Raw genomic sequence first — 27,839 nt, forward strand, 5'->3', positions numbered from 1 at the left:
GGCTCGAGCAGGCACGGACACAGGACTTGAACAGGCACGGACACAGGACTGGAGCAGGTACGGACACAGGACTTGGAGCAGGTACTGACACAGGACTTGAGCAGGCACGGACACAGGACTTGAACAGGCACGGACACAGGACTTGGAGCAGGTACGGACACAGGACTGGAGCAGGCACGGACACAGGACTGGAGCAGGTACGGACACAGGACTTGGAGCAGGTACGGACACAGGACTTGAGCAGGCACGGACACAGGACTTGAACAGGCATGGACACAGGACTTGGAGCAGGTACGGACACAGGACTTGCGCAGGCACGGACACAGGACTGGAGCAGGTACGGACACAGGACTTGGAGCAGGTACGGACACAGGACTTGCGCAGGCACGGACACAGGACTGGAGCAGGTACAGACACAAGACTTGGAGCTGGCACGGACACAGGACTTGAGCGGGCATGGACACAGGACTAGGAGCAGGACTGGAAGCAAACACAGAGATTAGGCAGGGAGCCTGATTCCAGGCGAGAACACAGGGCCTGAGGTACTGTAAGAAACAACCACAGTCAGGCGCCTCCACTAGGGGAGGGCGGCCTGATATGGCTGCCGCTGTGCCCTCATTGGTCCAGCGGTGCAATCGGGGCAGGGCACCGCCGGAGACCAGCTTAGCTGTGGAGGGCCGGCCGCGACCTACAGCGCATGCGCGAGACCCGCGGTGACGTCACCAGCCGCGGGCCGGAGGAAGAGAGAGGCCGACGCCGGGGCTGGAGGGAGCGCGGCTGCCGGGCGAGGTAAGTATAGCTGCGCACACGGGGGCGCAGGGCTGGGAGCGTGTCAGGGGGATCGGGGGCCGTGATGGTAGGACTGGGGGCCGTGACAGTACCCTCCCCCTTAAGCCGCCCCCTGCTGCGGTTGGCAAAAAATTTCCTGAGAATGTGGGGGGCGTTGATGTTCTCCCGGGGCTCCCAGGATCTCTCCTCAGGACCAAACCCCTCCCAGTCAACAAGGAAAAAGGTCCTCCCTCTAACTCTCCTCATGGCGAGAATATCCCTTACCTCGAAAGTATCATCCGAGCCCACCGGCTGAGGGGCTGGAGTAGGTGAAGGATGGAAATGATTCAGGACCACAGGTTTCAGGAGAGAGACGTGGAAGGTGTTCGGGATACGGAGCGAAGCAGGCAACCTCAACTTGTAGGCGACTTCGTTGACTCGATCCAGGATCTCAAAAGGACCTATATACCGGGGGCCCAGCTTGTAAGAGGGTAGTTGTAGTCGGATGTACTTGGATGAAAGCCAGACCTTATCCCCAATGTGAAATGGTGGAGGATCCAGCCTCCTCTTGTCTGCGTGGTTCTTCATTCGCTCACTGGCCCTTTTGAGAGCGGAGTTGGTCTCAGACCAGATTTCAGAGAATTCCTGGAACAAGGAGTTGGCTGCCCGTACTTCGGAGGTTGGAGCGACAGGAAGAGGTATGTTAGGATGTTTGCCGAATACCACAAAAAAGGGCGATTTAGTAGAGGGTTCGCCGGCATGGTTGTTGTAGGCGAATTCCGCCCAAGGAAGCAGATCAACCCAATTATCCTGGTGGCCGTTGGAAAAATGCCGAAGGTATGCAGTCAGGATCTGGTTAGTTCGTTCCGCTTGCCCATTGGTCTGTGGATGATAGGCAGATGAAAAATCCAAGGAAATATCCAGAAGTTTGCAAAGCGCTCTCCAAACTTTAGCCGTAAACTGTACCCCACGATCAGAGACAATTCGTTCAGGTAGACCATGTAGTCTGAAAATCTGATGGACGAAGATCTTGGCTAATCCGGGTGCGGAAGGAAGGCCGCTTAACGGAATGAAATGCGCCCTTTTAGAAAAGCGGTCCACTACCACAAGAATCACCGTACAGCCAGACGAGCGGGGCAGATCTGTGATAAAGTCCATGGCGATATTCTCCCAAGGCGACTTCGGTACCGGCAAGGGAAGCAGCAGGCCAAATGGAGGATGACAGGGTGTCTTATTCCTAGCACAGGAGGAACAGGAGGCGACGAAGTCTGCCACATCTTGACGAAGAGTGGGCCACCAATAATACCGCGTTATGAGAGCCAGGGTCTTTCCAATTCCGGCATGACCAGCCAGTTTGGAGGAATGCCCCCACAGAAGAACTCTCCTCTTGACGTCCTCTGGTACGAGAGTCTTGCCCGGAGGTGGAGAAAGCAGAGACAACGGAGCCACTGTGATTATCCTCGTAGGCTCGATAACATGGGAAGGCTCCTCCCCAGATTCAGTTGGTTGAGAGACTCTGGATAGAGCATCGGCTTTAGCGTTCTTGTCTCCAGGGCGGAAGTGCAGCTCGAAATCAAAGCGAGCAAAAAACAGGGACCATCTAGCCTGTCGAGGATTGAGTCTCTGGGCGGTCTGGAGGTAGGCTAGATTTTTGTGGTCAGAGTAAACAACAAATGGGTGAACTGCTCCTTCCAGAAGGTGACGCCACTCCTCCAATGCCAATTTCATGGCCAAAAGCTCACGGTCGCCAATCGAATAGTTACACTCAGCAGGCGAGAAGGCTCTGGAGAAGAACCCACAAGGGCGTAGGCGGCCCGAACCGGTCCTCTGGGATAAGACAGCCCCGGCGCCAGTCGAGGAAGCGTCCACCTCCAGCACGAAAGGCTTGCTGCTCTCAGGACGGATCAATACGGGAGCCGTGGAAAAGGCTTGTTTTAGCGACTGGAAGGCCTCTTCGGCTTCGGGTGTCCAAGAGTTAGCAGAGATCCCCTTTCGGGTAAGGGCCGAGATCGGCCAGGAGAGTGAGGAAAAGTGCGGAATGAACTGCCGATAGTAGTTGGCGAACCCCAAGAAACGTTGAATGGCTCTTAAGCCAACGGGGCGAGGCCACTTGAGATTGGCGGACAGTTTCTCGGGATCCATCTGTAGCCCGGCATCGGAAATGATGTAGCCCAGAAAAGGCAGTGAGGTCTGCTCGAACAGGCACTTCTCCATCTTGGCATATAGACGATTCTCTCGAAGACGCCGAAGAACAAGGCGGACAGTCCTCCTGTGGGATGGAAGATCTGGGGAGAAGACCAGGATGTCATCCAGGTATACTACGACACAGGAGTACAGGAGATCCCGGAAGATTTCATTGACGAACTCCTGAAACACCGCCGGGGCATTGCACAGACCGAATGGCATCACTAAGTACTCATAATGACCGTCACGGGTGTTAAAGGAGGTCTTCCATTCATCGCCGGCACGGATGCGGATGAGGTTGTATGCCCCCCTGAGGTCCAATTTGGAGAAGATGCGTGCCCCTCTGAGACGGTCAAACAACTCCGGGATAAGAGGGAGTGGGTACCGGTTTTTGATAGTGATGTTGTTCAATCCTCTATAATCGATACATGGGCGCAGCGAACCGTCTTTCTTTTTAACGAAGAAGAACCCGGCGCCGGCAGGAGATGAAGACTTCTGAATGAATCCTTTGGCGAGGTTCTCCGTGACGTATTCGGACATGGCTGCGGATTCTGCAGGGGACAGCGGGTAGATCCTGCCCCTGGGAGGAGTAGAACCTGGGATTAGCTCAATCGGGCAGTCGAAGGACCGATGCGGTGGGAGGACCTCCGACTCCTTCTTGTCAAAAACGTCTGCATAAGCCCAATAGGCTGAAGGAAGCCCAGAGAGATCCTGAGGTGGGCGGACGGGAGCCACTGGATGAATGGGGTTCAGACAGCGACCATGACACGGGTCTCCCCAGCGCAAGACCTCCCCGGTCGACCAGTTGAGTACCGGCTGGTGTGTCCGTAACCACGGGAGACCGAGTAGAATGGCATGAGACAAGTCGGGCAACACGTAGAAGGCTACTTTTTCACGGTGGAGGGCGCCGACTTGCAAGATTACCTCTTCAGTGACCGCGGTGATGGATTCCAATAGCGGTCGGCCATCAACGGAAGCGATAATCCGGGGGTTCTTCAGGGTGACCACGGGAATACGATATTTGTCCACAACTTCACGCCGGATGAAGTTGCCTGCTGAGCCCGAATCCACATAGGCCACCTCGGACCCACGCCTCTCCCCTGAAAGTAGAAGAACAGAAAGTGTGAGGGCCTGAGAGGAATCATAATCACCTAGGAAGGCCTCTCTTACCTGGCCTAGGTGGAAGAGTTTCCCGGTCTCTCAGGACAAGAGCGGATGAAGTGGGATGCCCCTCCACAATAAAGACAAAGACCTTGCTCCCGTCTCTCCCTCTGACGTCTCTCAGCCATCCGGACCCGATCCACCTGCATGGGCTCAGGGGGCGGAGTATGTACAGGACCAGGCGGGCGTGGATTAAAGGACCGGTTAGCGATCGGGGCAGGCCTAATGGGCCTCCTATCCCTCGCCGTTTCTCGGGCACGCTCCTGGAACCGGAGGTCTATTCGAGTGACCAGGGAGATGAGGTCCTCGAGGGTGGTGGGAGTATCCCGCCCCGCCAACTCATCCTTAATTCTGCCTGACAACCCACGCCAAAAGGCCCCGACCAATGCCGCGTTATTCCAACCCAATTCGGAGGACATGGTGCGGAACCGAATGGCGTATTGACCAACTGTCAGGGTGCCCTGGTGGAGGTTGAAAAGTGATTCAGTAAGCGAGGCTACCCGTCCAGGCTCATCGAACACCTTACGAAAGGTGTCCAAGAAAACCGGGATGTTAGAGACTATAGGATCGTCCCTCTCCCAGAGCGGATTTAACCAAGATAAGGCCTCTCCCTCCAGATGGGACATGATAAAGGCCACCTTGGCCCTATCGGAGGGATACTGATGAGGTTGAAGCTCAAAATGCAAGCCACACTGGTTTAGGAACCCTCTACACTGTTTGGGGTCCCCACCGTATCAGGGTGGTTTGGCAAGGCGAGGAGAGGGAAACGGAGCGGGACTGGGGATGGCGGCTGAGGCCGCGGCGGCGGACTGGAGATCTCCCAGACGGCTATCTACCGAGGCCATATACGACAAAATATGGGACTGAGCGTCCCGCTGCTGGCTCAACTCCTGCTGGAGGCCGGCCAGCTGAGCGGCATTCCCCGGATCGGCCGCCTGAAGAGCGGACAGGCGGGACTCCATGGCCTTCATGACCGACATGATGCGCCCCTGGTTCTCCCGTAAAAAGAGGAGCTCCTTTTGACCGGGAGCAGAAACACCGGTAGGATCCATGGCCTGACCGTACTGTTAGCACCGCACATGGTAAGGTGGAATTTCCCTGGAGTTGACCCTCTGGACCATGGCACCGAGGGGCCCCGGACGAGCAACCAGGTGTGACCGACCCCTATACAGGGATCGTTTGGCGCAAAACCAGAGACTCGAATGCCACGGCAGCCGGAACCAAGAGGGGCGGCTCGGAATGGATCACAGGGCTCGAGCAGGCACGGACACAGGACGTGAACAGGCACGGACACAGGACTGGAGCAGGTACGGACACAGGACTTGGAGCAGGTACGGACACAGGACTTGAACAGGCACGGACACAGGACTTGGAGCAGGTACGGACACAGGACTTGCGCAGGCACAGACACAGGACTGGAGCAGGTACGGACACAGGACTTGGAGCAGGTACGGACACAGGACTTGAGCAGGCACGGACACAGGACTTGAATAGGCACGGACACAGGACTTGGAGCAGGTACGGACACAGGACTTGCGCAGGCACGGACACAGGACTGGAGCAGGTACGGACACAGGACTTGCACAGGCACGGACACAGGACTGGAGCAGGTACAGACACAGGACTTGGAGCTGGCACGGACACAGGACTTGAGCGGGCACGGACACAGGACTAGGAGCAGGGCTGGAAGCAAACACAGAGATTAGGCAGGGAGCCTGATTCCAGGCGAGAACACAGGGCCTGAGGTACTGTAAGAAACAACCACGGTCAGGCGCCTCCACTAGGGAAGGGCGGCCTGATATGGCTGCCGCTGTGCCCTCATTGGTCCAGCGGTGCAATCGGGGCAGGGCACCGCCGGAGACCAGCTTAGCTGTGGAGGGCCGGCCGCGACCTACAGCGCATGCGCGAGACCCGCGGTGACGTCACCAGCCGCGGGCCGGAGGAAGAGAGAGGCCGACGCCGGGGCTGTAGGGAGCGCGGCTGCCGGGCGAGGTACGTATAGCTGCGCGCACGGGGGCGCAAGGCTGGGAGCGTGTCAGGGGGATCGGGGGCCGTGATGGTAGGACCGGGGGCCGTGCCAATGGGTCTTCCAGCAGGACAATGACCCAAAACACACTTCAAAAAGCACTAGAAAATGGTTTGAGAGAAAGCACTGGAGACTTCTAAGGTGGCCATCAATGAGTCCAGACCTGAATCCCATAGAACACCTGTGGAGAGATCTAAAAATGGCAGTTTGGAGAAGGCACCCTTCAAATATCAGGGACCTGGAGCAGTTTGCTAAAGAAGAATGGTCTAAAATTCCAGCAGAGCATTGTAAGAAACTCATTGATGGTTACCGGAAGCGGTTGGTCGCAGTTATTTTGGCTAGAGGTTGTGCAACCAAGTATTAGGCTGAGGGTGCCAATACTTTTTGTCTAGCCCATTTTTGGAGTTTTGTGTGAAATGATCAATGTTTTGCTTTTTGCTTCATTCTCTTTTGTGTTTTTTCACTTAAGACAAATTAAATGAAGATAATAATACCAAAGAATTTGTGTTTGCAATCATTTTCAGGAAGAAACTGAGTATTATCTGACAGAATTGCAGGGGTGTCAATACTTTTGGCCACAACTGTATCTGGATACACCGCCACCAGTAGGGTGAATTTACAGGGTTAAGGGAAACACCAGAGAATCCGATACAATGGAGGGCCCTGCAATAGGGAACGGGGACGTGGAGACCTCCTGCACTCCCCTGAGTCAGTGTTTCTACTCCTGACGATCCCTAGGCAGGTTCCGCACCTGGCGACGAGCAGGATACCTAAAAACCCTAGCTCGCCCTGCACCTGACCCTTTCTAATGAATTGGACGGTGCAGAAACTAATCCCACCACTGCAATAAAACACACATAAGGAAAGTTACAAACAGGGAAAAACCACTTAGCTTTGCAATCCCTATGTTGAGATTTTCTTGCAGCCTTGCAAAATGGACATTTAACAGTTTTGAGGCCTGCTAACAATTTAAATCATTAGCCTGCACCCTATTTATACACTCAAGAACAGGTGGCTGCCTCAATTCTGTCCATTTGTGACCTTACTTTCATGAGGTGTGTTGGTGTTCTTTGTGCAACATGGCAGAGGGTCTGAGTTTCACAACAACTGAGCAGGTTCTCTTCAACTGGCTTTTGTCACGCCGCTTTGGCCAACCATACCCAGTAATAGTGGATCCGCGGAGGAGGAGACGCATGTGGGTCCATCCACTTTTGAGGCAACGACTCACAAGAGGTCATTTTCACCGCCTCTATTCTTCTCTGCGGGAGCATCCAGTGAAATTTTACCAATACTGTCGCATGAGCATTGCGACATTTGATCAACTCTTGGAGACAGTGCGCCCTGGGATAACCTTTCAGGACACAAGAATGCGGAAAGCTATATCTGCAGAGGAGCGACTTCTACTCACAATACGGTATGTACTACAAAACCACATTCTCTAACTTCATAATGTGTGTGCCAAAGTATGTATTTTTTGCTTCTTGGACTAAGTTTAAAGCCCTCATCTTAGTCCACATATGTTTAAACTTACAGACCAGAATGTTAGGTCAAATATGTACTCATTATCACTTAGTCATTGTGCAACCAAATATGTGTGTGTTAGTCTATCTCAATTCCTACCAAGTTTGGTCAGTATGTAACTGATTTTTTTGGCATTTCTGCACTCTAAAATTATACATTTCTGTTGTTCTTCAGCTTCCTGTCCACTGGCCTGTCTTATGCCGCCCTCCACCATGAATTTCTCATTGGAAGAGCTACCATTTCGGGCATAGTCAGGTCAACATGTATAGAAATCCGGACAAGACTCCATCAAGTCGTCATGCCCGAGCCCAGGATGGAAGACTGGTTGAGGATATCAAGGGACTTTGAGGAGGAATGCCAGTTTCCGAATTGTATTGGGGCCCTTGATGGCAAACATATCCGGGTGCGTAATCTGACGAACTCTGGCTCCCAATTCTTCAATTATAAACAATACTTTTCTGTTGTATTGTTGGCTCTGGCAGACCCTTAATACAAGTTTATAATTATTGACATTGGAGCCTATGGAAGGACGGGAGACTCTCGAGTCTTCAATACATCCATAATGGCTCGGCGGCTACGCACCAACCAGTTGGATATACCACCACCACGCCAGCTACCAGGCTCCACTGAAGAATCAGTCCCTTATGCCCTTGTGGCAGATGAGGCGTTTCAGTTAACGCGCAATGTCGTGAGGCCATATCCCCGACGCAACCTTGACCACAGGCGCAGAATTTTTAACTTGCGCCTATCACGTGCTAGGCGACTGGTGGAGTGTTCCTTTGGAATTCTTTGCGCCAAATGGTGGGGTACTCCAGTCTGCCATTCAGCTGAGTGAACAAAATGTAAATGAAGTAGTTAAAGCCTGTGTGGTTCTTCATAACTTCACCAGGATACATGATTGTTCCTCCTCTGCTGGTGTTGTGCGTAGGCCGGTCAATGTGCGTAGGGTGAAACCACCTATCAACCCTCAACGTAGACGCTCTCTGGCCTCAGAGTGCGTGATATTTACACTAATTACTTTATATCACCTGAGGGGGCAACTTCTTGGCAAGAGCATGCTGTGTCTATGTTCTAATTTTTGTTTTGATGTGTGTCTAAATATATATGTTTATACCCCTTCTGATTCTATGACTGTTTTATTGCATTGGTAAGCGTATGTTATTATGGTGACACTGTTTTTGAGAAATCACACAGATACTTAAAGTGTAGTAGACAAATTTTTACTTTTGCCTTTTTTTTTTTTTTTTTTTTAAGGCAAACATATTCTTGCCATATTAAAACTGTGGCAATGGGCCAAATTGCCCTTTTGGCATAAGCAAACTTTTTTGAAAAGTAACATTTTCAAACACAACACAAATTTACATTATGCAATAACAACATTGCTACATTCGAATTTTACAATCCAAAGGCAAAAAGAGGTGGTCTCCAGCACCAAAATTCTTGCTAAAAGATAACACTCACATTTCTTCAGAATGTTTGCCAATCATATTTAATAATCCACCATGACAGGCAAGGTTACCTTACGCCTTTCAGACAGATATTACATGTCTGTACAAAAGAGAATATTGAACTACGCTATACTGTAAAGTCAAAGGATGAAAATACACTACTCACTTGTTAAGACATAGAGAGAGCGTGATGTTCTTAAGGCTGGTCGCCTTGATTTGTGACTATAGATAGCTTGCAAAAAGGTGACTACTTCACTAAGGCCAGCACTAAGGCCTTTTCTAGGCATTAGCATGTGAGTACTGTATTTTCATCCTTTGACTTTACAGTATAGCATGGTTCAATATTGTCTTTTGTACAGACATGTAATATCTGTCTGAAAGGCGTAAGGTAGCCCTGTCATGGTGGATGTTTATTATGATTGGCAAACATTCTGCAAAAATGTGAGTTGTCACTTTTGTCACAAAGTTTGGTGATGGAGACCACCTGTTTTTTCCTTTGACTTGCTATTTTGAGCTCCAGGGAAAAAGCAGTGGACATCTCCTTGCATCAGACTGATTGTGGACACACAATTATAAATTCTCATACGTTGGTGAAGGAGAAGGCGGAAAAGCAGCCTGTGTTTGCTGCTGGCTACTGTGGCCAACATCGCCCTGTGTGGGGCTATACTGTTGCCCATGATGTTGGTAGTGTCCTGCCTTCAGTGAATGTTGGGGGTACTGGCCAGAGTAATAATGAGGAGGGGCATCTTGTTGGCTGTGGTAGGCACGTGTGTCATACCCACCAAGATAGCCATATCGTCCCCAACCAGGTTGGGATCAGCCTCCAACACTGGGTGGGAACAAGTGGCCATATTGGTGTGTTTGGCTAGATCAGACATTTGTGGCTGCTGTATTGAAGGTTGGGTAGTGGGAGGAAGGGGGTGAGGTGTAGGCCCACGTATTTGAGGATCCTCAGATCCTGCTTGAGCATGCATTTCTGGGGGGTGCCTAAGGCGCATGAGATTTCTTGGTGAAAGCTGCCACCTCTCAATATATTCAAATAATTCGTAGGGGGTATTGGGGTATGTGCACGCATCAAGCAGGATCTGAAAACATCCTCTAATACGGAGCCTGACCTCACGGGAAAGGGCACGGAGATAATTGGCCAGGCTGCGAGAGTATGCCTCCTCCCCATCATCACTATTTACTCTGGCTAAATAATTTAGGACCCCAGTGTCCACATTAGTGCGGGTATCAGTGGCAGGTATTTGCCGCCTTCGGCTTCTTCCTCGCCGGGATGTGGCAGCAGGCTGTGTGGACCCCCGGTGGTGGCCAGTTGGGCTGCTGCTGATGTTGCCCTGCTCCTCTGCTCTTTCTGATGCTGCAGCAGCACCAGATGGTCCTGGTGGTGGGCCTTGGGGCACAGGCAATGGCACTTCCTGACTGGAATCTTCTGCCATGCTCCTAGTAGGGGGCGAAGATGGGCCAGCCACCTTTTCCCCTGCAGACACAGGGTCGATGATGGGGTCGGTTTCGGAGCCAGTTCCTCTGTCCGTCAGGTTGGACTGAGTTCTGCTTATGAAATCGAACAGAGCCTAAAATCACTAAATATTTTTGGCCCTGTAAAGTATCTGTGTAATGTGATGTGAGGTATCTACTTATGGTCTGAGATCCAGAATTGGGGTGAGGAAGGAGAGGCAGTCATAGTAGATGTATTTTCGCTTCACATAGCCCGTATCCCCACTCCTGGACCGCTGCTGACGTTCCCGGCGGTATTGGTCCCGGATGCTTCGCCAGCGTCTCATCACATCTTCCACTGCAATGTGACAGGAAATATTGTGAAATACACATATTTGAGAGGTCACATTTGCTACCAGTAGTCTAGGCATGGGGCCTTCTGTGGTGTGCTTTCTACCCATGGTGGCATATCTAATTGGGGCATACAGGCCAGATACACAGGGTCACATTAGTTGATGTATCAAGTAACTACACTTAATAACTTGTTTGTCTAGGAGGATGAGGAGCTTGTAGCCTGACCAAAATTATGGCAGTGTCAAACCACGTGTTAAATCTAAATCTAACGGCCTCATGATGAAAAAAGTAGAAGCACAGGAAGGAGGCTGCTGATTCTATATTCATTTTTTGGTGTGCGGTAATGTAACTCATTTTTTGGGTTGTACTTACTCATTTTCTGCTGCTCCTCACGTGGCCGATCACCAAAGTCATGGAGCATCTGCCTACATATGCGCCTCCATGACGCCTCCTTTCTTTCCCAGTTGGCATAATGGGCATCACGTTGGTCCCATATTTCGGGCCGCTCCTGCACCAGGACAATTAGCATTTCAACATTAATATAAGTGGACGCCATGACGCTGCTGTACTCCGTGGAGGCGTACTTCCTGAATGTCTGGAGCGCTTTTTGAGCTCATTTGCATGTATCAGCTTCCTGATGATGGATTGGGCCATTTCCTGGCAGCAGCCAAAAGACCTGCGTATTTCTCGCAGGTCACACGTGTGGTCCGTGTGTCATCCGTATTTTTTTGCGCACCCATAGACTTGCATTGGTGTATTACGGGCGTAGTACGCTGACAATCGCAGCATGCTGCGATTGGCACGGTCCATAGAATACGCCCGAGAAATATATGACTGTTGGGAGCAAACCCATAGAGAATCATTGGTCCGTGTGTAATGCGTGCTTTTAGTGCCTCTCACTCGGCCGTATTCCTCGCCAGTCTGACCCCGGCCATAGATAATCATTGGTCTGTGTGTAATGCATGCTTTTAGCGCCTCTCACTCGGCCGTATTCCTCGCCAGTCTGACCCCGGCCATAGATAATCATTGGTCCGTGTGTAATGCGTGCTTTTAGCGCCTCTCACTCGGCCGTATTCCTCGCCAGTGTGACCCCGGCCTAATGTGTCAGATCGCTGATCTGACAGTTTGGACAGCACTCTGTCAGATCAGCGATCTGACAGACGCTGCACAGGCTTCCTCACTACCTGCTCTCTACAGGCACTGAGGAAACCGCCTCCCTGCAGGCCCCCGAAGGCCCCCACAGCCATCTTAGATCCGGGGGCCTGCAGGGAAGAAGGCCCCCAGGGCAGCGCAGCACATTGTGTCTGGGTGTCTCAGGGAAGCACGGAGGGAGCCCCCTCCCTGCCAATGCTTCCCTAATCCCCGGTATGTTTGATCGCAGTGTGCCAGGGATTAACGTGCCGGGGGTGGTCCGTGACCGCCCCTGACACATAGTGCCGGGTGTCAGCTGTGATAATCAGCTGACACCTCGCCGCAATCAGTGGCGCCTCCGCCCGGGAGCTCTGCTGATCGCTTAGACGTACTATCCTGTCCCCGGTAATAGGGGCCCGGGAACCGTGGAAGGGATAGTAAGTCTCATGTCAGAAAGGGGTTAATGAAGTGCTCTTAAGCATTAAAAAGTCCTGTGCTGACTACAGATTGCCAACTCCAGTAAATGTTCCAGATGAAATACTTGACCAACTGAATTATGCTGTAATAAAGCAGGAGGCTCAGCAATTGAAAACTATGCTTAATGAAGCTCAGAAATCAGCTTTCGATGCAATTATGCAAGCAGTCAATGCTGCATCACAGCCAGACGACTTTAGCTTACACTGTTTTTTTCTGGATTGCCCAGGAGGCAGTGGGAAGACATTTTTGTACAACTGCTTGCACAAGACACTACAAGCAGAAAAGAAGTCTATTTGCTCAGTAGCCTCCACTGGATTGGCGGCTACATTACTACAAAACGGTAGAACCTACCATTCCAAGTTTGGCCTTGGAATTACAACAAATGAGAACACAGTGTCAAAAATTAAGCCAACCTCACTTCAAGTAAAGGAGCTTAGGGAGTCGTTATTTGGGATGAAGTAACAATGACTCTGTTCTGTCTCTGACATTTAATTCATAATCCCTGATTATCTGCTTGTTAATGTTTACAGTGTTTTCTGGCTCCATCTAGTGACCAGAGTCATAACTGCAGTGTTATTGTGTGTTTTACTTTCACTTTGCTATTTCCCTCCATTTGCAGTGCATTCTGGTAAGGTTGCAATGCATCCTGGTAGCCTTTTGCAAAGGATTATGGTTAGTTCGGCCCCCATTTTCCCTCCAGTCCACCATTTTCCTTCTGCTTGCATTCAGGAAGTATCTCATTTCTCTTCTCCCCTTGTGACAGCATCACTGGTATGTATTCATGTTTCCTGTATCCAATTCCTGTCTCATATTAGCCTGCTTTGTTAGGTCTCCCCTGGTTAGCTATTAGTGCAGATGATGTATTATGTATATATGAATCCCTGATGAACCCAGTATTGATTGTATGCATATATGTTTTAGTTTGTAGTTTCATCACGCCAATGTGGTGCCCCTGAGGCTCAGTCGCCACAGAGGTACTGCACTTTCTCCTAAGGTGTGGTGCCCCACCATCCAGGTAAGTTGGGGGCTCCTGACCACGCTCCAACACTCGCACCCCACACAATAGAGTAGTTAAGCAAAACCACATTGCGGCTCCTTGCTTAGAGAAGCAGAGCACCTTTGGTGGTTCCCTGCTTGGAACACTAGACGTGCTGGGAGGTAGGTGGAGTTGAGAATACATAAAAGAGCGGGATGGTTTAGGATTACAGGTCAGACAGACGGGGAGTCAGAGAGAGAGGAAGCCACTCGGAGAGGAGTGGGGATCCCTGGAAGAGGGATGGAGGAAGGAGTGCTTCAGCTGCCTCAGTGACCTGAGCCAGCTGGCATGGGAAAGGAAAGAAGGAGAAAGACATTGAACTGAAGCCTGAGCTTCCATAGAAGGGAAATGACAAGTACAGAACGTAGGAGTAAAAGGGAACATAGAGGACGTGGGTTAGAGGAAGAACCCTGCCTAGAAGTTCTAAGCGCAAGGCCGAGGCCCGGTCCCCGAGGTTGTATGGACACTAATGGTTCTGCAGCAGACACCGGTGGAGTAGTGGGCTGTAAATGCACTACTCCCATCTAAGACTTGAGGGCACAACAGCAACACGGATAGAGCGCCGGGACTTAGGAGTAGAGAGTCCCCGAAGCAGGCTACAGCTGTCTGCTGTGCAAGTAGAGTTCTTGGGAACATCTGTCAGGAGGAACTGCAGTGTAACTCAGTACTAGGAGATCTTCACACTTAAAGGCGCTACAGAGGAGATATTCAGAAAAGGCACATAAGTTGGCGGAGTGTGGAAGGGAGCCTTCCATCTTGCCTGGGGGTTGACTGAGTCCCTGACCCGGAGGACACGGCATAGAAGCGGGCACTACAGACTCTGAGTAAAGCTTTGGAACTACATGCCCTGGTGTCCTCCATTCCTTCCTGCGTCCCTTCGCCTGACACTGCTACATCCCCTGCGCCGGACACTACACCATCTAAGTGTCTCCACATCTACACTGCCCTGGGACAACAGCCCTGCCTGTGGAGGGCAATATCATCATTGCTGCACCACACCATCTGTCCCGGAGGATCTGTCTGCAGCGTCGGCTTAACACCTCCCTTGCCGAACACCACAGGTGGCGTCACAAACTATTCATCTAACTACATTCCACCATTCACAACTTCCCCTATTACTTAGGCGCCCAGGGCCACGGTCCGAATCACCGCTGCTGTGACACATCCCACTGATACCAGCCCGGTACCGAGTACCCCACAGCCCTGGGGGGGCGGCCCAACTTGGCGTCACGAACAGGATGACGAGACCCGATGCCATCGGGTTCTGTGCGCCTAAGATTTGTTGGACTTAAAACTTTTGAGAATGTGCAGAAGACCCAATTTAATAGACTGAAATGAACATCAAAAATGGCCGTTGGCGTGGAGAAGAAGGGCGTGACGAGATGGGAGGTCCTAGGAAAAGACTGCGAACAGTCTTGGGCCTCCCCTGCCTGAATTACTATGTGACAGCAACATGGCCCACCCCCCGAGGGGTTCGTATACTGGCTTGGTATTGAGGCGCTGGAAGAAGCGCCGCCCCAAGAAGGAGGGGCAGAAGCCAGTGGCGGGAAAGGGGCCGAGAGAGGAGGGAGAAGAACTCCAGAACGCCATCTTGGAAGAGGGAAGGAGGCTTGCGGAGCACGGGGAAGTGGATCTCCCTGGTGCCATGGCTGAAGGCTCCAACCCAGTATCGGAGATGAATTGCCGGCAGCTGGAGGAAGAAATTGCCCTGCTGACGCGCAGTTTGCGACTGAGGCAGGAGGCCTTGTGGAGGCTGAACTGGCAGCATGCCCGGGAGGGGCCTACACCGGCGGTAACCGCCGCTGCTGCACCGGAGCTTCCCCAGGCAGATTCCGTGGAGCCTGCTGCCACCATCACACCACCTGCAGCATCCGAAGCCCCCTTGCTGCCGCCACCGGAATAATTATATGAGGCCCCGGGAGCTGAGGCGGAGCAGAAGGAGCTCATACTTGGACCTGACGCAGCTGTGCAGGTCCCACCAGAGGCCCCTGTGGACCCGGAGCCACCACCCGCTGCCACCGGCCTGCTTTTACCGGCACTGGAGCAGAGACCACGCCGCCAGGAGGCCCCAGGTGCGTCTGATGCCCCGACACCTGGGAAGGTCCTGGGGTGTACCACGGTCACAGCGGCTGGCCAGATCGTGCTAGATCTGGTCTGCGACCGGGATACCAGTCCCCGGGGGGAACACCAGAACCCCCGGAGGTGGCGCCGCGGTACCAAACTAGCCTGGATGGGTCCCGGGTGGAGCGGGAGGATGATGAGAACTGGGCTAGTTGTCAAGCTACCATCCGGCAACTGGCAGCTGAACACCGGGAGAGGGAGCAGCGCCGGCAAGCGGTACTAGGCCCAGATCTGGACCGGAAGGAGCGAGTCCGTGCCGGTCATTATGGTCCCAGAGATGCAGTAGATTGGGGCCACATCCTGAACGTGAACCATGAGAGGGGGTTCGGCTTTATCCATGACCCTAGCCGAATCTCCAATCTGTTTTTCAATCGGAGAGATGTAGAACCACACTTGAGAAAAGGGCACCCTGCCAGGAACCTGAGCCCGGGAGATCACGTGACGTTTACCAGACACGAAGGTCTGAGAGGCTGGTACGCAATGAACATCAGGCAAGTCCCAGAGGATCTCATCCAGACCTGCAGGCAGAAGCCATCTACTGCCCCCATGTCCCAAGGTGTGCCAAAGGTACAAAAATCCGCAAGCTTCACCCCATTGGAAGAAGAGTACTTGAAGACTGCCAATGCGTTCCTTACATCTGGTAGCAGTTCCCAATCAGCAGCTTCCAGAACCCCAGGAGGAGACCAGCACTAATGACCTACAACTAACTCTCGTTACCCAGGAGGGTATTTGCACAGTTGTGCTTTGTTTTTCTATTATGTTTTAGTTTTTGTTTTTCCAGTGTTGCCCTGTCTTGTTGGCAGCCTTCCTATTGAACTGAGCGATCATGAATGTGGAGTGATCCAAAAACTTCTGCTTGTAAATAGTTTGCACCTCTTTAGGTGCCCTCTGTTGGTTTTACATAGGACACTTTGCGAAGATAACGTCTACCTCATTTGGAGCATGGCTCCAATCAAAGGACACTGCAAGATATCCCGGCTGGGAGCAGTGTCCAGCACTTACAAGAATTATTGAAAAGTTTTAAAGTGAAGTATTTGATAATGATGTGTCTTATGAGAGTATTGGTAACTAGGAAATGGCTTTTATATAGAATTAAGAATGTTTTAAATATATAGATAAGAGATTTGGACAGAGAGATTTGAATAAAGAATTGAAAATGTAGATGCACCACGGTTGTCGCTCAGAGTTGAAAGAAAGTATAAAATGTATGGAAAGATGAAGAATACTGAAGTGGGTGAGTAACAGACAATAGCACTGTGAATTAAGTATTGTATGGAAAATTGCACTTTGACTTAGGATTTTAGATAGTTAATTAAGAATTGTTGGTAACGTTCAAGAATGAGTGCCTCTCACATTGGGAAGTTTAGTATAAGAAATGTTTAATTAGCATTGCAAAAGTTTGTATGTTCCTGTGTTGTCAACTTTGTTTACCTTGCAGCCCGCGGATGTGCTGTGTTTAACGGGAGTATGTGGCGCCCCTGAGGCTCAGTCGCCACAGAGGTACTGCACTTTCTCCTAAGGTGTGGTGCCCCACCATCCAGGTAAGTTTGGGGCTCCTGACCACGCTCCAACACTCGCGCCCCACACAATAGAGTAGTTCAGCAAAACCATATTGCGGCTTCTTGCTTAGAGAGAAGCAGAGCACCTTTGGTGGTTCCCTGCTTGGAACACTAGATGTGCTGGGAGGTGGGTGGAGTTGAGAATACATAAAGGAGCGGGATGGTTTAGGATTACAGGTCAGTCAGACGGGGAGTCAGAGAGAGAGAAAGCCACTCAGAGAGGAGTGGGGATCCCTGGAAGAGGGATGGAGGAAGGAGTGCTGCAGCTCCCTCAGTGACCTGAGCCAGCTGGCACGGGAAAGGAAAGAAGGAGAAAGACATTGAACTGAAGCCTGAGCTTCCATAGAAGGGAAAAGACAAGTACGGAACGTAGGAGTAAAAGGGAACATAGATTACGTGGGTTAGAGGAAGAACCCTGCCAAGAAGTTCTAAGCGCAAGGTCCGGGGCCCGGTCCCCGAGGTTGTATGGACACTAATGGTTCTGCAGCAGACACCGGTGGAGTAGTGGGCTGTAAATGCACTACTCCTATCTAAGACTTGAGGGCACAACAGCAACACGGATAGAGAGCCGGGACTTAGGAGTAGAGAGTCCCCGAAGCAGGCTACAGCTGTCTGCTGTGCAAGTAGAGTTCTTGGGAACATCTGTCAGGAGGAACTCCAGTGTAACTCAGTACTAGGAGATCTTCACACTTAAAGGCGCTATAGAGGAGACATTCAGAAAGGAGGAGGACACGGCACAGAAGCAGGCACTACAGACTGTGATTAAAGCTTTGGAACTACATGCCCTGGTGTCCTCCATTCCTACCTGCGTCCGTCCGCCTGGCACTGCTACATCCCCTGCGCCGGACACTACACCATCTAAGTGTGTCCACATCTACACTGCCCTGGGACAACCGCCCTGCCTGTGGAGGGCTATAACATCATTGTCTGCAGTGTCGGCTTAACACCTCCCTTGCCGAACACCCACAGGTGGCGTCACGAACTATTCATCTAACTACATTCCACCATTCACAACTTCCCCTATTACTTGGGCGCCCAGGGCCATGGTCCGGGTCACCGCTGCTGTGACACATCCCACTGATACCGGCCCGGTACCGAGTACCCCACAGCCCTGGGAGGGCAACCCACCAATATAGCATCACGTTCAATAAAGCACATATTCAACCTATAGTCTCCTTATTGGACCCCGGTATAGTGGTTTAGCTGCCTGTATAGCTACATGAAGTCTGCTTCATTTAGTGAGGACAGAACAGACTCCCTGTTTTAATATGAACTCTGTGGATAATTTGTTCCAAGATATACAGTATATGGAAAAAAAAGACCATTTGGTGGAAAAGTTTTCATAAACAGTGGTGACTTTCGTTAAACCCTACCAATAGTAGAAGGTGGAAAAAGAGCCCAAACTGTACAGTCCACCATTAAATACTCAAAATCCTGGAATCAGTTTTCACGGTTCCAGTTACAACAGAATATGAGAATGTCTCAGGACGAAGTTGAGTACAACTCATGGTTACTGAAACTTGGCAATGGAGAGTTGTCAAATGCATATGGTCTATCAGAAGACACAATTGAAATCCTGAATTCTTTTATTCAAGAGAGTGATTTAATTACAGCTATTTTTGGTGACTCAATTGAGATTACTGATGCAACGGTAGAAGCAATTGCCAATAAAGCAATTCTTACACCATTGAATGATAACAATCACGCCTTGAATGACAAAATTCTTAGGGCCCCATCATACACAGCGATCTCGTTAGCGATATCGCTGATTTTGTGACACGCCAGCGAGATCACTGTGTGTGACGGGGATCAGGGTCCGGCCCCCCTGCCGGTTATCGACGATCGGGCTCGAGCGGCCTGGGTCGTTTTTCAATCGCTGGTATCCCGCTGCCCAGCACGCATCGTTGCGTGTGGCAGCAAGAGATCAGCGATCAGCGACGCTGGACGCTGGTTTCCAAGGTAAACAGCGGGTATCCAGGAGTCGTGCGGCTCCTAGATACCCAATGTTTACCTTGGAAACAAGTGTGTACACCGGTTTCCAAGGTACCCGACGTTTACATTAGAAACCAGCGTCCAGCATCGCTGGCCCTGATCGCTGGGGCTGTCTAACGATGTCCCAGCGATCCCATCCATGTCGGATCGTTGGTGGGATCGCTGGGACATCATTATGTGTGACGGGGGCTTTAGTCAAGTTCAAGGTGAACAATCAACATATCACTCCATCGACACAATTGCAGAAGAGGAGGGTGTGATTCTCACAGATTACCCTGTAGAGTTTCTTAACTCTTTGAATCCCACTGGGATGCCTCCTCATGAACTAAAGCTGAAACCAGGAGCTGTAATTATGCTCCTGAGTGATCTAAACAGAAAGCGTGGCCTTTGTAATGGCACAAGGCTTTATGTGAAAAGCTTAAAAGCAAACGTTATTCATTGCTTTAAATGGAAAAACAAAGGGTCAGACAGTTCTTATTGCAAGATTTGACCTGATTTCCAAAGATAAAAACTTGCCAGTCCCAGATGTGACAACGTCAGTTTCCTGTCATGTTGGCTTTTGCAATGACCATCAATGAAACTCATGGACAGTCCTTGGATATTGTAGGAATTTATTTGCCTCTCCTAGTATTTTCACATGGGCACTGGGCAGTTATATGTGGCTTTCGCCAGGGCAAGGAAAAGCAAACAAATAAGGGTCAAAATATTTGAGACCCAGAAGCAAGGTAAACTTATTCCTAATGTTGCCAAATGGTTTACTGTCAACTGTGTGTACAAAGAAGTCTTTTATTAAGCTTTTTAACAATTGTAAAAGCCAAAAAATGTTGTAAACAAAAGCGGGACTAACTCCTAGCCGCAGTCTACGGACCAAACATTAGGCATGGGCAAGGCCTTGGGGGCAGATCCCAAGTGTGCTCAACCATGTGAAATAGCTTACGCTCAGGAATATTGAGGTATAGCGCAATCAGATAGCTCTGCCAGTTCATTTCCTTTAGGAATAGGGCTTTGGGATAGCTCTACCCATGCACTTTCTTCATGGATAGCGCTATCGGATAGCTCTACCCGAACAGTATTAACTACAGAGCTTTTTCATACACAAGGTAGGAGTGGCAGGAGAGGTGCACTAGGTATTTATGTTTGCTGTTAGTCTGCACATACGCCAGTCTGGTACGTGGGTTGCGAGCTCAGTCTGCTGTGTGGTTACACCCCATTGCGTGGTTCGTAATCACAGCGCGTGCCTGAAAGGCGCGCAATCACTCGTTTCATAACTAAATGACGGGAACCTTGTCCATGTCACACTGTTTAAAGGGAATCTGTCATCAGGTTTTTTCTATGTTATTTGAGAGCACCATGATGTAGGGGCAGAGACCTTGATTCCAGTGATGTGTCACTTACTGTGTGCTCCTGTTTCAATAAAATCAACGTTTTATCAGCAGGAGATTATCATTGCTGAACTAGGTGTGTCATGCTTCCTAGTCAACTACTTCCTACTCTGTATAAACCTACCCACATCAATGATTAGCAGCTTTCTGCCAATGCAGTATACACAGGAAGCTGCCAATCAGTGGTGTGGGTGGGGTTATATACAGATCGTCATTTTGAGCACTACCAAATCTGCAGCAAAGAAAATGGTGATTGTATCAAAATGACTGTATGCAGACCATCAAAAGACACATCACTGGAATCAGGCTCTCAACCCCTACACCATGAAGCTCTCAGATTGCGTACTAAAAACCTGATGACAGATCACCTTTAATGAAGAAGATAAATGTCATTTGCGGATGGTTCTGCATTGGAAGAAATCTTGAATGCTCTGACAAAACCCATGTGAACAGGAGTTGAACTTATCAAAAGTGGAGAGTATAGGTTTTGCTGGAAGCTCTGTGTCATATTGGGTACCCTAGAGCTCAATGTTATTTAATACTTAACCATGCACTACACATAACTCTGCATATTACCAGTTTTGTCGACAAAAGCCATTTTGGGGCAAGGTAAACATTCGAAACAGCAAGAATGAGATCCCGTTTGCACCCGTCGTTCTCCTTTTGCACACTCCTTTGAACAAATTGATATAGGAACCTGCAGTCAAACACAAAAGGCGCCCATATAATACAGATGATGATAAAATACTGCCTCTAATAACAAGTATCTTCCCCACCTGCTGACGCCTTCTAGTCTCATTTCTCGGATTCAAAGAGACAACACTGGACACAAACACCACCAGGATGCTAAGTGAAAGGTGGGCATCATGCTGCCTTTAACCCTTCTGTTATAGCGATAGTTGTAAAATCTATAAGCTGTTTCATAGTTGATAGTGAATATTAAAGTAAGGATATGAGCTCCAGATGACCCCGGGGCAAGGGGACCCCCTGATGTGAGCAGGTAATTAAAGAGGGTTATTGGATGGTTCGCAGACCAGGCACAGGTCAAAGAAGAATTCTGGAATACAACACATTTATGGCCAGTATAGATAACCTATCACCTGATCCTCAGATGAAGAAGAATGAGGGAGGTGACAGACATATGGCTTTAGCCTCAGTGTGACCAGAACTGGCAGGTAAACTATATTAAATTGCCTTATTTCCATTCCTGTTATGAATAATGAGTTTTTTTCTAAAGGGTTACATCACTAGGCAGTGGTGACAGCACCTTTTATATTAATATTGAGGAGATGGATAATGATAAGTATGCCATCTTTCTTCTCTATGGATAGATAAAATTGGGATAGGAAACATGACAGTAATATCTCTCGCCTGGGACCTCCAGGGGCAAACATATCATAGAAGTTGGGGATATCAAAATTGTCTAGAAGAATAGCCACATCCTTGACCAGCCCTGCTATGTGTCACCGGAGGGGAGGTTTGTAGGCTTGATAATAAATGCAAATACCAAACTATGATCCACGTCAGTCCTGGTAGGCACAGTGGGCTGTAGTTCTGTCCATTACTCCCCCAAAAAGCGAAGAGCTCCCCTTAATAAAACCCAAAGTCAACCCTGTGACATCAGATTTAGTAAATTTCTTCTCTTTATTCTTGTTATTTTACAGTTGTGGCCAAAAGTATTAACACCCCTGCAATTCTGTCAGATAATACTCAGTTTCTTCCTGAAAATGATTGCAAGCACAAATTCTTTGGTATTATTATCTTCATTTAATTTGTCTTAAATGAAAAAACACAAAAAGAATTGTCCTAAAGCCAAATTGGATATAATTCCACACCAAACATAAAAAAGATGGTGGACAAAAGTATTGGCACTGTTCGAAAAATCTTGTGATGCTTCTCTAATTTGTGTAATTAACAGCACCTGTAACTTACCTGTGGCACCTAACAGGTGTTGGCAATAACTAAATCACACTTGCAGCCAGTTGACATGGATTAAAGTTGACTCAACCTCTGTCCTTGTGTGTACCACATTGAGCATGGAGAAAAGAAAGAAGACCAAAGAACTGTCTGAGGACTTGAGAAACCAAATTGTGAGGAAGCATGAGCAATCTCAAGGCTACAAGTCCATCACCAAAGACCTGAATGTTCCTGTGTCTACCGTGCACAGTGTCATCAAGAAGTTTAAAGCCCATGGCACTGTGGCTAACCTCCCTAGATGTGGACGGAAAAGAAAAATTGACAAGAGATTTCAACGCAAGATTGTGCGGATGTTGGATAAAGAACCCCGACTAACATCCAAACAAGTTCAAGCTGCCCTGCAGTCCGAGGGTACAACAGTGTCAACCCGTACTATCCGTCGGCGTCTGAATAAAAAAGGGACTGTATGGTAGGAGACCCAGGAAGACCCCACTTCTTACCCCGAGACATGTGAGAAAGCTGGGTCTCCCTCAGAGGTCATGGGTCTTCTAGCAGGACAGTGACCCAAAACACACTTCAAAAAGCACTAGAAAATGGTTTGAGAGAAAGCACTGGAGACTTCTAAGGTGGCCAGCAATGAGTCCAGACCTGAATCCCATAGAACACCTGTGGAGAGATCTAAAAATGGCAGTTTGGAGAAGGCACCCTTCAAATATCAGGGACCTGGAGCAGTTTGCCAAAGAAGAATGGTCTAAAATTCCAGCAGAGCATTGTAAGAAACTCATTGATGGTCAATACTTTTGGCCACAACTGTATGTGATTGTTTATACCAGTGTTCGCCAACTCCAGTCCTCAAGACCCACCAATGGTTCACATTTTCAGGATTTCCTTAGTATGGCCCAGGTGATAATTGCAGTACCTGCACACGCAATAATTCCATCACCTGGGCAATACTAATGAAATCCTGAAAACATGACCTGTTGGTGTCTCTGGAGGACTGGAGTTGGGGAACACTGGTTTATACCGTATTGTTTTGTCCATTTTGTAACATCTTTGTATATTTTTATAAACACTGCCTACTTTTTGGATTAAATATTTTAAAAATTTAATAGCTTCATTCCTCTTGTTCTATTAACCGCACCCCTGGAGCAATACGCTATCTTTATTGGGTATCCAATCGGCCTGTATAAATGATTGATGGTGGCAGCTAGTTCCTTTTGTTATGTATAAATGATTGATGGTGGCAGCTAGTTCCTTTTGTTATTGTGGAGTTTGGCAGTGACTGTACTGGGATATATATATTCCATGATTTTGAATCAGATATGTATATAATCTACACTCTTTGTGAGTTCACCAAATACTGACCTAGTAGTAGAAACATCTGCAGCCTCGTCCATCACTCGTCAGTCAATTGTGTAATTCTCTTGATGATTGGAGGCAGCGGAGTGTTGTTCACTGGAAAATTGGTACCAGCTGGGAGAGCTGTGTGATTCCCCCTTTTGTCTCCTTAAAACCCTCTACTTAACATCTCAAGTAAGATTGGAGCTGCTATAGACTACAGATAGGACTAATAGTAAAAATCTAAATAATTCTTCATTTCTGGCTTTGGGAGAGAATGGCTCTTCTATAATGAATGGAAAGAAATGGTCTCTCTTAAGGCCACCATATATATTAGACATACGATATCGGTGTATTCAGCTAACAATCTAATGTGTATGGAGGCCTCCAACTCTCACCAGACAGATAATGTTTGTGGAGATAAAGATCCAGTGTCTCCAATTTCGGACTACAGATTCTTTTGTTTTCAGTGGGATAAGATAGTATCGGAGGAGTCTGTCTGCGGCTCTCTCGTAAAGTACATACGAGGTTCGTGGAGCAATCGTCTGACAGTTGTCTGTTGCGTATTGATATAATAGGAATTAAGGGCCCCACACACATTAGATTGAAGTCAGCCGGACCTGCTGATAGTGGAATCAGTCGACCACCTAATATGTACAGGGGGTCTACTCACTCTCTCTGACAAGCAGTTTGCACCCAATAATCAAACCCTTTAGTTCTTCAGGAAATAAGCTGCTGTCAGAAAGGTCGGGCAAACCCTTTTCTCTGTTCTCCCCGTTAAAAGCAATAAAGCTAAGTACCCCCCCGAGTTATGGAGTCTGGGGAGAGGGCGTCCGGCCGAATGCTATCATATGTTTATAGCTTAAGTATGCAGTCATTCTGAGCTGAAACCCCCTGACTACATGGACCCTCCAGCGGCTGCCTGTTTTCAGTTCATGTTGCCTATACTGGAAGAAGAGCCAGTTTCGGGTTAGCACCATGATTTTGCCGGTACAAGCCCTTGTCTCTCCAGCACTCAGATTGACTTACAGAGTTATCCTTGGTGTGCCATTTAGGCTCTTTGTTCAGCTCGAGTCTTCCTGCAATTTTACTGTATGAGCCAATTACTCTGAAGGTTGGTATAACAGTGTTCCAAGACCACATTACGATATCATAGCCAGTGGCTGGGTCCCCATTACTGTCAAAATAGATGGATTGATTGTAGAGAGTGAAATTCACCTTCTTCACATATTCTAGGAGCTGGTGAAATAAAAACAAAAGCGATTACTGCAGGCAGATGCAGCGTCTACTGGCTACAGCATCAGACATCACTACTGTAATCCGTGCAAGATGAAAATTTAGCTTTTTGTGTTTTTATGTAAAAAATATAAGTTGTCCTGATAATTTTTTTATAGTTCCTGTTCTGTCCGTCCAGATGTAAGGGGGTGGTGTTGCTATGGACAGTAAGAGACACGCTGCCACTTTAAGAGACAGCACCCCCCTTGGCTAGTGTAATGGTATGTTCTGATCTCTCCTGCAAGAAACTGTGTGTTGTTCTGCAAAGACTGGAGAAGTGAGGGGTTTGGCTCCTGTGTGGACTGGAAATTCTGAGCAGAAGACGCTGCAGGGGGCTGGTGTTCCTGCAGCTGTGAGAAGACGCATAGCTTGAGGCTGACTAAACTTGTGAGATTGTATAGACTCTTCTGGGGATAATAAAGGTGGCTATCCTGTGTTACCGTGAGGAGCCACGAAGAAAAACAAGAAAGGAACCTACAGTTTCCAGGAGCACTCCAGGACAATCAAGCAAGGAGAAGACCACGTTTCACCGAGCTTCCAGATAGACGTGCGCACCATCGTATAGGACTGCCGCGGGGCCCCGGGACTTGACTGAGTCTACAACGTTACTGTGAGTTTAACCCCATATGTGCATATTGTTAGGGCCTAGGATAGGCTACAATAGACAGAGCACAGCATCCGTGTGGCCTGCATAGCAGAGGCCAGGTAGGTTACAGTTAGAGTAGCATCATACTGCGTTTACTGTGTTGTTTTGCCTGTTGGAAAATATATTGTTCTGTGATAGTGTTAGGAGTCAGATTTCTGCCCTGGCTATGCAGAGATCTAGACCCTTACATCCTGCAGTCTCCTGCTATCCATCCACTGCAGGAGAGATTGCAGAAGAGTTTGCTTTTCAGCAACTCTCTCCGGAGGCTAAGTCCTTCACCCCATACTCTGAGCATGCTCCTGGGACAACCTCCCATTGGAGCTCAGGAGTCAGGTGCTCAGGTCCTGCTCCTGATTCCATTGGTATAGCTCAGGGTTATGGAGACTTCCGGAAGGTCCCGTACACTATAAAAAGTGCGCATGACTGTTCTGCCATGCGCTAGTATTTTCATACTGCTGCTGTGTGTATGGTATTGTATGCTTGGACTGGTGGATGACTTATTATGAAACCCCTTCCCTCTGATATTACGTTTGTGTGAGTGATTGGGCAGCCGCCAGTAGCAGCGCTAGCGCCAGCGCGCTCCAGCCATACCTTTTGCAGCAGCTAAGCGTCCTGCATTGCGCCAGCATCCTTGCAGCGCCTTGCTTGCGGCTCTGTTCACACCGCGCTGCAGTTGCAGCTTATTTCTGCGTCCACGGTTGCGACGCCAGCACACTTGTGACTACGGTAGGTGTCGGACGTAGTGACGTTTGAACTACTCCGGTTTTTGCCTACCGCATGTGTGTCGCTGAGTCCCTGTGTTACTAACAGGCTCAGCGTTACTTTTCTATATTAGCAGCTCTGTGCACTTAACAGAGACTGCTTGATTGCACCTGGGTGATATAGAACCCCGTGCACATTACCGCCACAGTGCTCTGTGTCCTCTAGCTGCGGTTTTTCCATCTGCCGCATTTTTCCATCTGGACCCCGGGCGGCGAACACGTTTATTTATATTTTTTTAAGCGTGTTCCGCCGCCATAACATAATACTAGCGCCAGGGTCTGGCTAGAGATGACAGAACAGTAGCAACTCCTCCAGTGTGTGCGACAGCTCGAGACTCGCTTGACCACCTTTGAGAGAGCTCTTGCAGCTTCGCAGGCCACGGATGCTGCTGTAAAGGCACTTACTGATGCGGTCGGGCGGATGTCCATGTCCACCCTTGCGCCGACAGTTACCCGCCTCCCATTGCCCGATAAATATTCTGGGGATGGCGCCTACTGCAGGGGGTTTATCAGCCAGTGCTCGATCCACCTGGAGCTGCTGGCTGTGCAATTCCCTACAGAACGGGCCAAGGTGGCCTTTATTATATCCCTACTGTCGGGCAAGGCGCTGGAATGGGCTACGCCTTTATGGGAGCGGGGTGATCCCGAGATTCGGACCACTGCCCACTTGCTGACAGCCATCAGGCAAGTTTTTCTCGGTCCTCGGGTCACCCATGACACCTCTCTACAGTTGCTTGCCTTGTCTTAGGGTTCTCTCTCGGTTAGCCAGTACGCCGTCCGTTTTCGGACACTGGCGTCCGAGTTGGTCCGACAAGGCACAGATCCCTGTATTTTGGAGAGGATTAGCGGGGCATGTTAAGGATGCTCTCTCCACTAGAGAGATCCCTACCTGGGGGGCGTGGCCTAGCGCTGATGTGAGCAGACGCTAGGCAAAGGAGCTCTGCCATCAGCTTTATGTAATATCCTTCATCAGGCCGCTTTAGCACTGATCTGGGCACATCTATCGGCACAGTAAGTGCTTAAGAGTCGGGAGGAGACGCCGGGAGTACAGAGAAGCGCTGAGATGGGAAGGAGGAGGCAGAAAGATATCGGGGAGGACGGCAGCGTGACTGCACAAGATGGCGCCGGGAAAGTGGGGGAGGCGCGGAGACAGTCTGAGAGCTATGATAAACGGTCACAAATCCTCCAGAAGTTGCAGCGCTTTGCAAGGGAGGAGGAGGGGGACACCGGAGAAGGTACTGTGCTGGAGGGGGAAGGGGTGAGCGATGAAGCCACAGGAGACGCTGATAACAGGAGAAGAGGGGG

The 27,839-nt window shown here is 49.5% G+C and overlaps 1 protein-coding gene across 1 annotated transcript in view; it reads right to left on the reverse strand.

The window, feature by feature from the left end:
• LOC141074197 (taste receptor type 1 member 1-like) overlaps positions 1-27,839 on the reverse strand; it is a 140,827-nt gene that overhangs the window by 38,635 nt on the left and 74,353 nt on the right. Inside the window, exons 3-4 of the mRNA XM_073561747.1 lie at positions 24,882-25,091; positions 21,174-21,294 (exon numbers count right to left, since the gene is read on the reverse strand). Coding sequence (XP_073417848.1) covers positions 21,174-21,294; positions 24,882-25,091 — 331 coding nt within the window. The remainder of the gene's footprint in view (positions 1-21,173; positions 21,295-24,881; positions 25,092-27,839) is intronic.

Source organism: Dendrobates tinctorius, unplaced genomic scaffold (assembly GCF_039654945.1).
Source record: "Dendrobates tinctorius isolate UK_male_01 unplaced genomic scaffold, ASM3965494v1 ptg000326l, whole genome shotgun sequence".
In the NCBI taxonomy this organism is placed as follows: Eukaryota; Metazoa; Chordata; class Amphibia; order Anura; family Dendrobatidae; genus Dendrobates; species Dendrobates tinctorius.